This window comes from Taurulus bubalis (genome assembly GCF_910589615.1).
Source record: "Taurulus bubalis genome assembly, chromosome: 15".
Classification (NCBI taxonomy): domain Eukaryota; kingdom Metazoa; phylum Chordata; class Actinopteri; order Perciformes; family Cottidae; genus Taurulus; species Taurulus bubalis.
The window spans coordinates 21433454-21446635 of record NC_136603.1 but is presented as its reverse complement, the minus strand read 5'-3'; the positions used below and the strand labels follow the sequence as shown (position 1 = coordinate 21446635).

The window sequence follows — 13182 nt, the reverse complement described above, 5'->3', positions numbered from 1 at the left end:
AATCATTAAGCAGCATCTGTCCACTCAATTACCCCCTTCGTTAGTCTAATCCCGGCTTTTTTCTCTTTTTTTTTAATTAAATTCACCATGAATTGAATCACGGTGTAAAAACAAGTCGTGGTGAAAAGGGCACAAACGGGCTTTCTAAAGGAATTATGGGATGGCCAAAAACGAGAAAGAGGGAAAGCCTCAGGACTCGTTGAGGGAACACAGGCCGCACACAGTGCATTGAAGTCAGCATGTAGAAGCCGACAGGGAGCTGGAAATGTGCAAAAAGATTTTAGTTTCATTGTGGAACCAAAGTTCCAACAGGAAAATAGTTTGAACAGTTTATTTAGGTTATTGGAAATACACATTTCAAACACCAAGGAGGTTTTCTGTATGTCTGCTCAAAGTATGTGGTGTAATGTGAAGAAAAATCAATCGGAGAATCATTATCCTTATATATATATGCCTGTGAAGGCCTTTATTATAATAATTGAATATTTGATAAAGCTTAGCATTTATAATAATTTACAAAATATGTCATGTTTTATTCCAACACAAATACATAAGATAGATTTAACTTTTAATTACATTCACAGTCATAAATCTAAAAGTTGCTTGAATTAGCTTGTTCCACCATCCAGAACAAGAGTATAAAGTGACGAGAAGAAAATCTATATTCATACGATTAACACTGAAGGTCAGAGGAGACATTGTCACAAACATGGACTGAAAACAGGAGAACAGAGACGAGGCGTTGACATGAGAAGACAAGTTGTTGTAGCGGCAAGAAGCATAATTACGGGTTTTTAAAAGTTGACGTGAAACAGCAGCGGTAGAAACAAAGAGCAGCAGCGTCTCGGTTCGCTTCAGGAATGGAACGTGTCCTTTCGTGCCACAGTCCGCCTCATCACACCATGAGTGGCTGCATAGAAAAACTCAGCAGTCACAATGAAAGGAAATCACAGAGGAAAAGTAAAACCTCTCTCAGAGGTACGAAATCGGCACTGCAATGTCAAAATGGCCGCTCGAAAAAGGTCTCGCCGATAACCGGCGCGCACAGACTACAGCACTTTCTGAACAGTTGTGAACCTGGATAAAAAAAAGATTAAAAAAAACAAAAAACATTATTTTCATCCATTCCCCCCCTCCCCCCCCCCGAGCAAGAGAAGAAATAGAACGACTCGGGTCGGCCAGCGCGCTTCCCCTGCAGGAAGTGTCCTGCGTCCCGTTCTCTAAAGGTCGATGAGGTCGTCGCCGCTCTCGTCGCTCTCCACGGTCAGCTGACGGGTCCACCACTTCTTCACCTCCGACCCCGAGGAAGCCTCGTTGTTGACGGGGTTCATCTTGCTCACAATGGACTTCACACTCGCGCGACCTGACACCACGAACACACACAGGACAGAGCATTTACGGCCTGGTTCTTGTCCTGTCAAACCTGCATGTCTCCATCTTGGCTCCTGCAAGTGTTCAGAAGGGTTTGTGTTCTACTTATTTCCATGAACGGGTTCTGCCATCATGTGTAGCCACGCGTATTTTGCCACATTCTTGTCTCAATTTGCTGTTATTTCGACTTTATTACTAGCATATGACATATATACACTCATCAAAGATGGAGATGGAAGTCTGCAGATTGGACTCATAAATCCTGACCCCCGGAAATATACATCTTGAGTTTAAAGACTGACCTGTCTGTGTAAATAAATAACTTTTTCTGCAACACAAGGTCACAAAAAAGCCCTGGTCTTCCACAAGAAGAGAGACACACTCGTGTCAAGCTTTTTTAGTTTTACTCACTTCAACAGCGCCTCCTCTACCGAACCGTGACACTGAGCAACAGACCGTACACAGAGCGGCACGCACCTGCGGGCAGCCGCCACTGTCCCAGCTTCCTCTGCGGCCTCTCTGAAGAGTCCTGCCTGTAGCCTCCTCTGTCTGACAGCGTGGGGCTCAGCAGCTGCTGGAGGCCGCTCGTCTAAAACAAGGAGAAAACAGATTCACCACAGATTATATCACGCGCCTGCGATGCATCACAATGTGAGCGCGTGTGTGTGTGTGTGTGTGTGTGTGTGGATACGGACGCAGGGCTTCACCTCAGGCTGCGAGGGGTTGTCTGGGTTGTTGGTGTGGTCTTCACTCGGCAAGGTGGTCTCTATGCTGGGCGGGTTGAGGAAGCGGCTCAGATCCTGCTGCTGGCTCTCCCTCAGGCTGTGGATGATGCTGCACGACTGCAGCTGCTTCTGCGAGAGGACACACGGACACGATGCGGTCAGTGTGTGGACTGTGTAAAAGCAATGCAACGAGTGTGTTGCGCTTGTGTCGGGAGACTGACCGCCCGGATGCGTTTGAGGCATTTCTTGAGCCACATGCGTATGGTTTGCTTGGCAACCTCTTCTTCAATGGTGTACTCCAACTGTTCCCTGGCCAACAGCTCCTCCAGCTGGAGAGACTTCCTAATGTCCACTGAGCGATATGACAGCATGCTGTATGACACACACACATTAAAATCAAACCCCCCACACACAGCCAAAAGATTGACATACTTAGTGGAATAGAATTAAGCTTCTGTGAAACTGAAGATTACCGGGGCGTGAAAGCGAAATACACTTTAGATGAAGCGTTACAAGACCATCAACCATCAAGAACTGAATTAAGAGACTTTTAAACCCTGAAATAATGACATGATATATAACTCCACACTCGCAGGAGCCTTACTTATTCGTACAGCTCGGTGTTGATTTCGTTACCCTCGAGAGACCCCCTTAAATACTCATACACACTGTATGTGCGTCGAGTGTATGGTCACCTGAGCACGTCGTGGAAGGTCACGTCCCCTCCGCTGTGCAGTCGCTCCATCTCGTAGCACATGTGTTTGAACAGCAACTTGTCTTTGTCCAGGTCCACCTCCAGCCGGCCTCGCAGCAGACGAAGCAGGAACTTCACCCTGGACGTGGGTATCAAACCCTGGGGAGACAGAAGTCGACGGGTCAGTGATTCAAGGACACAATGCTTAGACTTAGACCTGAATCTTCAAGAGCGTCAGGCTTTAAAGCCGGAGCGTAAATGCACCAAAAGATAACATATGTTATGTATATATTACATTTACATTGTATAATAGAAGTAGTTCTCGGGACATCACCCACTGGTTTGTGGACTTCCTTTTTGAAGCCTTGAGTTTGGTATTTTTTTATATATACATATATATATAAAAACTTACAACCTGAGACACAGCAGAGCGGAAAGCATCATCACTCATAGAACACGTTTTTTCAACAGCTTCTTCCCTGCCACAGTCAAAACTATTGAAATATGTGTAACAATAACCCAACATTACCTCACTTCACTTATCATGTGCACTATGTGATATATTATTATTATCTGTGAATGTGTCATATACCTTCTGGTAAAGGGGCAATATTCTAACTGTGCAATAGCCCCACATAACTTTCTTCCCATATAACTCTACCCTTTTCCCTCTTTTCACAATCCAGGAACAGCACCCAGGACTAATACTGTTATTTAACATTTGCCCTCTCCTGTTGTTGAGAACTTGTTTTTAAAACTGTATCTAAAAGTGTCATATTACCACCTTTCTTGTACATATTACCACCCATATAGTGTTTTTATATTATTTTTCTTATTATAGTGTGCTTTTATTTCCTAAACTGTTGACTCTAATTCCAATGTGTCTGGACTGTTGGTCTATGCACAAATGACAAATAAAAACCTTGAACCTTAAACCTTAACTTGGCTTGTTGCAACTGGAAGTGACACAAAAGGGAGCTAAAGGTTACAATTAACTTGTATGAACTGAAAAAAACACTGTGAAAGGGTTCAAGTTAAAAGAGGAAAACACGGACAACTCCCAGACCGTGTCTGTCTGTCAATCACCTTGTAGCCCCGCCCTAAAGCATCCTCTGCTTCATGGTTTGACTCTAAATGACCATAATTTACTAAATGAACCTCATGTTGTATGGAAGAAGACTTGAAACTAGAGATTGAGACATAAACTCATGTTAACAATGTTTACCGAGGGAATACATAAGTAGAGTCATTTTCTCATAGACTTCTATACAATCAGAGTTGGCCCCTGATGGACATTAGAGAGATTATAGGGTTACATTTTTAATCCGGCACACACTGTCCTAATAACTAACTTAATTACTCCATCGCCATACTTCATTCCCCCTTCAGCCGCTCTCATTAGCTCGCACCCTGCTTTTATCTTTTCTATATCATGCCTCGCTCACAGCCATTGGATCATCATCCTCTCCCCTCTGGCGTGTCCTCGTCCTCTCTCCGGTTGCTAATGTCTCACCTCCCGTTTGTCATCCACCATGTTCCAGATGATCTGGAAGTGCCTCAGGTCATTATAGCTCAGCAGCTGGTCCTCCTCGGTGGAGTAGAACAGAGAGAAGTTCTCCACGATGATGGCTGCAGCGGTAAATGAGACATGTTAATAATCACGGATGGTAATATTCTATAATGGCCAGTTTTCATTTTAAGATGCATCAATCGTCCTCATTTGTATCACAATAAATGCAGATTGTTATGGTGCCCTTTATAGCTGTAAATAGTTATCTATTTTATGATGCATCGGCTTCTCAAGGGACTAAATTAAACACAATATAATAATGAGTCGACTGAAACCCATTCTGTTATAATAATGAATCCCATAACACAGGCTCGAGCAAGAGAACAATTTGAATTCATGTTTCGTCTCAAGTATCGCGTTTACTTGCATTCATATGACAATCACTCTTGCTCTTCTTCCTTATTTTCGTGGATTGTTTCTTTTCTGCGTGTGATCTCAAGCTACCTTTCTCAAAATAGATCAGTGGTGGCTCTCATATCGCAATAAGAATCGTCGGTTTACAAGAGTAAAAGCCCTGTGAAAGTGAATGGTAGAGATACACAGTCCACTAAACCAGAGAGTACACATTGTAAACAACAGATTTAGTTGGTTTAGTTCCATCTTAAAACTCTTGCTCATTGTAATTCTAGCCGTGCCCTCCTGTGCAACCACTTTCCTTTTTCCCCCCGACATGTCACTTCCTCTTCCTTTACGGTGGTCTCCGATGTGAAAAATATATAATTTCTGCACGAAGGGGTTTGATAAACTCGGCGTCGTCTTTTTTGGAGAGATGACAAACCCACACGAAAGTGTGCTTCATGAGCACTGCAGTCTAGCGTTACATAAAGCAGCATGAAATAGAGCCCTTGCTGTTGCTAAATCACACGTTTGTGATCCTTTTGAACGGCTTTTATGCACACACACACACACACACACACACACACACACACACACACACACACACACACACACACACACACACACACATACAGTTGTGTCCCCCAAACTGTGTGAAAAAGACAAGGTCCCCACAATATCATCAATACAAGAATACCTGCACACACTGACCTACGAGTAGGTTGAGCATGATGTAGGCTATGATGACATAGAAAGAGCAGAAGTAGATGAGTGCTCCAGCGTAGTTCCCACAGTCAGTCCTCCAGTAGCGTTTGTCATCCGGGGTGCAGAATGGGGCCTGAACCTGGGGACGAAAAAAAAATTGTGGGGAATTAAAATGTAGGTGAACCATGTTTCCGGGTTGGGAATAGATGGCGTGTTTCGGCTCATCTTACCATGCAGTCGTGCATGATTTTATTCCAGTCCTCCCCTGTGACAATACGGAAGAGGACGGTGATGGCCTTGCCCGCTGTGGAGAAGTTGGCATGCCTGTGACAAGCGGGGAGACGGACAGCTCCGTGAAGACGACTTCTACTCCGCACAGATCTCATCAACAGGGGGCAGAAAAAGAAGGAAAAGGAGGCCGGGTCCTCACCGGTTGATGTTCTCTCCGTACTTGACCGTTCCAAAGAGAACGACGCCGGCGAATGCGTAGCAGAGGAGGAGGAGGAACATGCCCACGATGATGAAGAAGCTCTTGTACATGCTGACTACCACGGTCAGCAGCAGCATCTTCAGAGTCACCTGAGTTCATCACACACATGTTTGCAAGCATATTGTCACGATACAAATTCTTATTTTTGGGGAGGGGAGGAAAAAACTACAAAAATACTCACATGCTTCCCACATATTGTGAAGAATCTGAAGACGATCACACATGTGCCCATCATGTAGGTGTATACATTCTAGAAAGGGGAGGTGGGTGATATATTATATGCAACATTGACGCCATAACAACTTCTAAAATGCTCCCTTTGTGTGTCAGGAATTTGTCGAACCAGTAAGGAGAAGTGCAGGACGATCCAGATGACACCCAACACCGTGACCAGCAGGTCGTAGCGATTCCGTCTGCTCTGCCAGTAGCCCGCGGGAGACATGGCAATGAGCTTCATGGTCACCTGGAAAACATCAACAAGTAACATCAGACACACACACACACACACACACGTCTATGCCCAGTGCAGGCGATCAAACCATTACAGTGACGGATGAGGGTCACAGGCTCACCTCCAGTACGAATATCAAGGTGAAGACTACCGACATGGTGGCGAGGGGAAATGTCACCTGATCGTCCACGTCCCACTGGAGAGGAAAGCAGATTCACACGCATGTCAGTGAGTCCGTTCACGTCATGTTAATGTGGCGCATTGGAGCATCATCATTGTAAATAAATACAAGCTCATAGCCGATTAAAAAACAACAAATACATTAGAAACTTGAGGCTTGACCTTGACTGAGAGCAGCACCGACTGTGCCAGCACCAGCACAGCAATGCCCCGTTTGAAGAAGGGGTGTTGAGTGATGTCATACATCTTGGCCCGGAAGCCCCCGTTTTCTGTCAGGTGGAGAGAAGACCACACTTATAGCACAACATGTCTCTGGGGAAATGCATTTCTTTCCACGTGCTCATACAGTCCAGGGTGTGTGAGTGATTTTAATTAGAATGTCTAAACTGTCTACAGCAGTGGTCTTTAAAAAAAAAAGAAAAGCAGCTGATGCTTGAATCCGTGGTAGTGTCCCTTCCTGTCCAGCAGATGGCACTCATGGACTGCTGCTGAGTCCCCTTGATAAGTGGGGTCTCTAAAAGTTTGCAACAGTCACCAGTGCTCAATATTTATTATTCAAACCGCAAAATATGCACTCACAAATATGAGTAGTGAGTGCGAGAGACAAATTCCCGCTGTGAATGCGTCTGTTTGAGGACCTAATTGGATCACTTTTGGCTCAAATTGGATCCGATGCCATTCATGAGCACCTGGATTGAAGCAGGACGTCGTCTCTCTTCTCGACTACCAGGACGACAAACAAGGAGAAGCCGAGGTCTGCGTGTCGGGTTTCGGCACGTGTACGTGTGCGTGTGCTGCTGCAGAGCTCAGTAGTTGTGTGGTTGTGTGAGCCGTCCTCTTGTCGAGGTTATACGGCCTTCGTGATGTGTGTGCAAAGTGTTGCATAGCCTAGTTGGCTTTGCTTGCATCCATGAAATCTTGTATATTGAGTATTGAGCTACCGGGTATTCCACACACTGTAACTGCACTCTGGGTTTCCAGGGTTGTATTGGCCCAATCACATGCTTATTGTTTGTTTCATGTGTCAGCAGTGTCGCTTTGAATTCAGAGAGCAACGTCGTTTTTATCCTCATCACAACGCATCCTTGTCACAACTGTCTGCAGAGTCAACGTCAAAGCATGGAGTTTAATATCTAAGGAACGTGAAATAGTAAAGTGAAATGTAACGTTACATCCAGTGACGGCCACTGTGATAAAAAGTCAGACCGTGCGAGTTCGCCGCTGTAACGATCTACCAGTAGTGAGCGTGTGGCGCCGGTGCAGAGGGGCCTCTGGACGCGGATCAAAGTCGGGTTGATGCCGCCGGTGTCAGCGGCACTGCTGAAGCCATTGATTTCCTGTTAGTTCTCAGCCTCGGCCGTACCAACGGGGCTTTTCCCACACCGCCTCCGAGGCACTTTCAACTATTCTCACGTCTCTTAATCACAGGAGAAAGAGCGGCGCGAGCGTTCCGTGTTCCCGCTTCGGAACGGGATCGACAGCAACGCAGTGGGAGCGCGTGGAAGAATTAAAGCAAACTTAACGTTTATCTTCTCCGTGAATATGATTTTTTTTTTCAGTGCGGATGAAATACACATGTGAAAAAGTAAAACACTGAATTTCCTGTGGAAGGCTGTGCACGTTGTCTGCCCTCCTATTCGGCTTCTCCATTACTACTGCAGTCCTCAATGAAAAACAAGAACTATGGGGATTAATGACGCTAAACTAAATCCGGACGGACACACACACACACACACACAGTTCATATTTGCCATGATTTATGCCACGGCTTTCTATTGCAGAATGTTAGCCAAATCACTTGGCTTCATATTTTTGCGTGTGAGCACCTGGGCGGGGCGGCAGGTGCAGAGGTTGGGCTATTTTCAGTCGACTCTTCAGGTCCTCCCATCTCCTCTGGTCCACCGTGAGGAGGGCGGTGCCCTGGCGGCGGGAGACACGCAACATGTTAACATCCCAGAGGAAGTGTTTTTTGTTGTTGCTAGTTTGGTTGCAGCATCAATTACTAAATTACGAAGCTTAAAAAAAAAAAAAAAAAACATGATGCTGCATCTCTGCGCGAGGTTCTCTTTACCTTGTTCTCGTTGAAGTTGGCGATGACGACGCCCACAAACAGCGTGAGTCCAATCATGCATCCCAGAAACACAAAGACGTGGATGTAGATGCCATGGATCTGCAGGCAGAGGGATTTAAACCGTCACATCTTATGAGGTAGACGGCAGCGGTGAAAGGAAAGACTTGGAGGGGGAGGTGAGCGTAAAGGTGAGGTAAGGTAAGGTAAGGTACCGATCCGACGCGGTGAATAATGACATCTCGGACCTCCACCCAGCCTTTCAGTGACAGCACTTCAAACAGAGCCAGCATGGCATTTCCCACATTGTCAAAGTTGAAATTACGAGGGTTGGCCCTGAGGGAGGACGGAATCGATACATCAATCATTAAAAGAAAAACCACCCGAGATCACTAAATACAAAATAACAAAAAGCAGCTATACCAGACTCTCGGTACCCAGAAACCAGGTTTCTTCTCTCCAGGCCTCAGCTTCAAGTTGAGAAATTTGGAAACGCTGACGTTTATTCGGAATATACCGCGGCAGTCGACCTGCAACCGACAACACGATTAAACACAGAATGAAGCAGCTGCGAGTGACGTGGTTCAGCACGCGTGTTGTGTGAACTAACAACTCCTACATGTCACTTGCTGATGTTTTTGCACAATGCACTAAGAAACCCGTATGTTGAACAGTTTGAAAACAAGTTTCTCCTCATTGCTACGCAAGTAAATCATTTTAACGCACACCAATCAAAAACGCAAGATCTTGTTTGTAAAAAGTGAGGAGATTAGGTTTCTAGCTGTACCCGTTTGTGAATATGGGCGTCGTTGCACTTGGCGAGCTTTCCGGCAAACAGCTGAACCCCGAAGCTTGCGAACACCAGCATTAGTGTGAGGAGCAGAATGGAAACCTGCAGGGGAATCAATCAAGAGTTTAGCTGGGGACAGTTCTACGTAATCCACGAGATCAGAGAGCAAGCCGAGGATGTCAGACAGCTGCGGATGTGGAGAACTCAGCTGGGGAAATCCACGTCCGACCCAGAGAGAATGGGTAACTATTGCAAGCTTCTGATAATATAATCAGAGCCCTTGGCAGGCGAAGCAAGAAGAAGAAGCAAACGTCAGAATGCAATAACAACAAGGTGAATAAGATGAATTACTGTGCAAATCCTGCAGGTATTTTGTTTGCATGAATCACCTATAAATCATAAATACTTAATCATAGTTCTTCACACATCTTAACGCCTTTTTTGAGTTTCACAGTGTTGCATTCAAGCCTCATCATTGCAGGTTTCAAGTAAATTACATTTAACGTTACACTGCACTGAGGTGTAAATAAGTAACTACCTGCCAGGTGCCAGAACTGCCAGAGTACGTTTTGCGTATGCGTTTTACGTGCGTATGCCCAGAGTGCACATCAATGGGATTAACATGAATTGCATGTCATGGGGAATATAATGTGTTAAAAAAAAAGTAGAAATCGTGGCTGAGAACGAACCAGGAAGATCTCCTTGAACCCTTTGAGAACCTCCCGCACCACCTTCCTCATCTGGGGTACCAGCTTGAAGATCCTGAGCGGACGCAGGCAGCGCAGCATCATCAGCAGCTGAGCCCCAGACTCAGGAGGCACAGCAGGAGGCAGCCAGCACAGGAAGATCAGACTCACCTGCAGAGAGGGGAGACCCAACAGCGGGGAGGCCGGACAACGGTTAGGGCGGAAAAAAGAAGAAGGAAAAGGCATCGTCGCAATGTGTTCACGTCACGGCTCCATCGTTTGATTTAGCGACCTTGTGCATATGTTCTCGACTAAATGTGTCTATTGCATACTCTTTGAACACTAGTTGCACGCTATTTTAACTAAACCAGGTTCAGGATTTCTCACGAGATAGATGAAGATGTCCATGACTCCTCCAAAGTCTCGGATGACGGCGGTGGGGGTGAAGAACAGGCCGTCGGCCATGATCTTCAGGTTCAGCTCGATGCTCATGAAGATCACGAACACGTACTCACCGATCTGAAACAAGAGGAGCGGGGAGGGGAGGGGGGTGTAACGACAAAATTGCGCCTCCCAGATGGTGCATCCGATCGCTCTCTCTTTCCGTACCTGCAGTGTGGGCGCATGCATGACCCTGGTGAAGGGCGATTCAAACATCATGGAGATGCACGAGCAGATGGTCACCACGATCATAACCCAGTCCAGATAGGTGACGAGGCCCAGAAGATCGCTGCGTGGGACACGTACGTTAGCATATCGTTGTTTTTAATAGGGTTTACACACAGAAATAGCGTATTCGTCGTAAGTGGGTCAGGAGAGCTATTTGGTTTGCAAACCAGCAAAAACTCAGGGATAATTCAAGGGAAAGAGAGGAGGGGCAGGATATGTGAGGAGAGGCATCAGAGAGTGAGAGAGAATAACTGTGTGTGTGTGTGTGTGTAATCTGTTCTGCAGTATCTGATACAAAGGACTAGCTCTCATTTTAATAATCAGACCGTGTGCTCTGCATGAATTACGATCAGGTTGCATAATGGGTCCTCCGTTCACATTTTCCATTCCTTGCCACTAGTTTTTTTTTGGGGCAAGCACAGCAGGCAGGTAATAAGGATGAATAAGTATTCCACTGCTGCAGAGCGGACAGATCAATAGCGAGAGAGTGAAGGGATCAATAATTCATCACACTTACTACAGCTGGTGGTATTTGGTGTTCTTCACGGCTCCCGTTATGGGGTCAGTTTTGGATCTAGATATGAATTCATACAAACAAAGTGAATTGTTGACATGTTAATAAAAAGCTCAGACATGGTTCTTCATCCTATGCTGCAGATTAAAGTAGTAAAAAATGGGCACAACATTGGTATAAAGTGATCAAAGACAGGAGCGTAAACCATACCCGCCATTGTGTTTGAGACATGTTTTAAGTTTATTGTACAAAAAGCTAAAAAGGGGATTAAAAGAAGATGTATTTCTATTGTAGGAGTTAAATTATGGAACAACACTAAAATGGATGTAAGAATGGTGTGAATGAAATGTATGTATATGGAAGAGTTTCTTTAATTTTCTTCTTCATTTCGAATTAATTATCTGATTGAATTGATCATAATAATTTAGGATAGGAATATATAAGCATTTTTGCTTCTACCTATACCTTTTCAGTCTTTCTGTTTTGCATATTATAATGATTGACTGAATAAAACACACAAACAAACCATAATGTTTGTGTGTTTACTGAGCATCCAACTTGACGCCATTCTGAGCCACGGGAAGCTGCCAGAGAAACCCGTGAACCTTTCAGCCCACAAGCAGACATACGACCGATCTTACGCGTTGAAGCGAGCGCGAACAATCATCCTGCAGAAGGTCCTGAAGCGGTGCTCCCGCCCCACGATGAAGAGAGGCTTGTCAAAGTACGGGTGGTTTTCCCTCAATTCCTCCTCCTGGACCTTTCTGCACAGAGACGGGACAAACGCCACATTCACTACGCAGGATAGCCGGGAAACGGCAATGCCTTTTTGTCAGATACTTGACAGGGATCAATGCTGTGTATGTGTGTGTGTGTGAGAATACCTTTTCATCTCTGCTTGCTCCTTCTTCTCTTGAATCATCTTGATCTCGCTGTCCTCCCTCTGCGCGTTACGGTATCGTACCGTACTGGAATGCTGGGTGCAGGAGAAGAGATGCTTAAGACACTTTGTTTTTTATTCAACAAACAACAAAACACTCCAGCGTGAGGTACGGTGTGTCAGTATTTGTGTGTGTGTGTGTGTGTGTGTGTGTGTGTGTGTGTGCTCACATCCTGGCTGAGCGTCTCCAGCGACTTCCCCCGGCTGATCCTCTGGCTGGTGGACCCATGTCTCAGAGATCTGCAGGTTCGAAGAGCAGACACGTGTGACGCAGGCACGCAAGATAGTACTTGTTTGCATTCATGGTTGTGTGTGTGTGTGTGTGTGTGTGTGTGTGTGTGTGTGTGTGTGTGTGTGTGTGTGTTTTCAGACCTGCGCTCCTGCCGGATGTGATGCTGCACACTGAGTATGGAGCGTTCTTTGGCTGGCTGGCCCTCGAAGGATCCGCTTAGCATACGCTGTGTGGTGCAAGCCCTGCGAAACACAAGCATGTTTTATATCTCACTCCTTCTGAGCAATGTAAAGAAGACTAAAAACAAATAAATATATATTCATTATTGTTATATATCAGCGCGTAAGATCAAGCTGGCAATCACAACACTCTGGTCCAGCATCCCGCCTAAAGAGCGGTCCTCGACCTTCGATCCAGACTGTGCAGGTTCCAATCATTCCATTAGTCAGTGTGTGTGTGTATGGGTGTGTGTGGGCATCTCTGTCTGTTCTAGCTAAGTCCTGTAACCAGAACAGGGCTAATGAAGGGCACGAGCTCCGACGGTGTGTGTACTTCAATCATTTGCGGAGACTCTGAGCGATTACTGGTTTATCGGCACCGAGTATGCGACAGCGACAGCACGTTGCCGGACCGCGAGCGCGTTTTGTCCACGCGACTGCGAGCCCTAATTGTGCGTTTGCGTGGACGATGGCGGGCCAGACGGAACGTGTTATGACTACTGATATGCCGCCTATCTTCCAGACTGACTAAATAAGGGAGGT

The 13182-nt window shown here is 45.7% G+C and overlaps 1 protein-coding gene across 1 annotated transcript in view; it reads right to left on the bottom strand.

Moving 5' to 3' along the window:
* Nucleotides 1-1077: 1077 nt before the first annotated feature.
* Nucleotides 1078-13182, bottom strand: part of nalcn (sodium leak channel, non-selective) — a gene marked incomplete at its 5' end in the record, with an annotated part of 59039 nt that continues 46934 nt past the window's right edge. The window contains 26 exons of the mRNA XM_079231193.1: nucleotides 1078-1363; nucleotides 1849-1960; nucleotides 2079-2225; nucleotides 2318-2468; nucleotides 2792-2949; nucleotides 4304-4419; nucleotides 5408-5540; nucleotides 5632-5725; nucleotides 5832-5980; nucleotides 6073-6141; nucleotides 6235-6354; nucleotides 6464-6538; nucleotides 6685-6791; nucleotides 8349-8442; nucleotides 8594-8692; nucleotides 8806-8926; nucleotides 9014-9120; nucleotides 9378-9482; nucleotides 10070-10237; nucleotides 10454-10585; nucleotides 10676-10796; nucleotides 11253-11309; nucleotides 11891-12013; nucleotides 12134-12225; nucleotides 12360-12429; nucleotides 12562-12663. Of these exons, the coding sequence (XP_079087319.1) occupies nucleotides 1221-1363; nucleotides 1849-1960; nucleotides 2079-2225; nucleotides 2318-2468; nucleotides 2792-2949; nucleotides 4304-4419; nucleotides 5408-5540; nucleotides 5632-5725; nucleotides 5832-5980; nucleotides 6073-6141; nucleotides 6235-6354; nucleotides 6464-6538; nucleotides 6685-6791; nucleotides 8349-8442; nucleotides 8594-8692; nucleotides 8806-8926; nucleotides 9014-9120; nucleotides 9378-9482; nucleotides 10070-10237; nucleotides 10454-10585; nucleotides 10676-10796; nucleotides 11253-11309; nucleotides 11891-12013; nucleotides 12134-12225; nucleotides 12360-12429; nucleotides 12562-12663 (2965 nt within the window). The 3' untranslated portion in view covers nucleotides 1078-1220. The remainder of the gene's footprint in view (nucleotides 1364-1848; nucleotides 1961-2078; nucleotides 2226-2317; nucleotides 2469-2791; nucleotides 2950-4303; nucleotides 4420-5407; nucleotides 5541-5631; nucleotides 5726-5831; nucleotides 5981-6072; nucleotides 6142-6234; nucleotides 6355-6463; nucleotides 6539-6684; nucleotides 6792-8348; nucleotides 8443-8593; nucleotides 8693-8805; nucleotides 8927-9013; nucleotides 9121-9377; nucleotides 9483-10069; nucleotides 10238-10453; nucleotides 10586-10675; nucleotides 10797-11252; nucleotides 11310-11890; nucleotides 12014-12133; nucleotides 12226-12359; nucleotides 12430-12561; nucleotides 12664-13182) is intronic.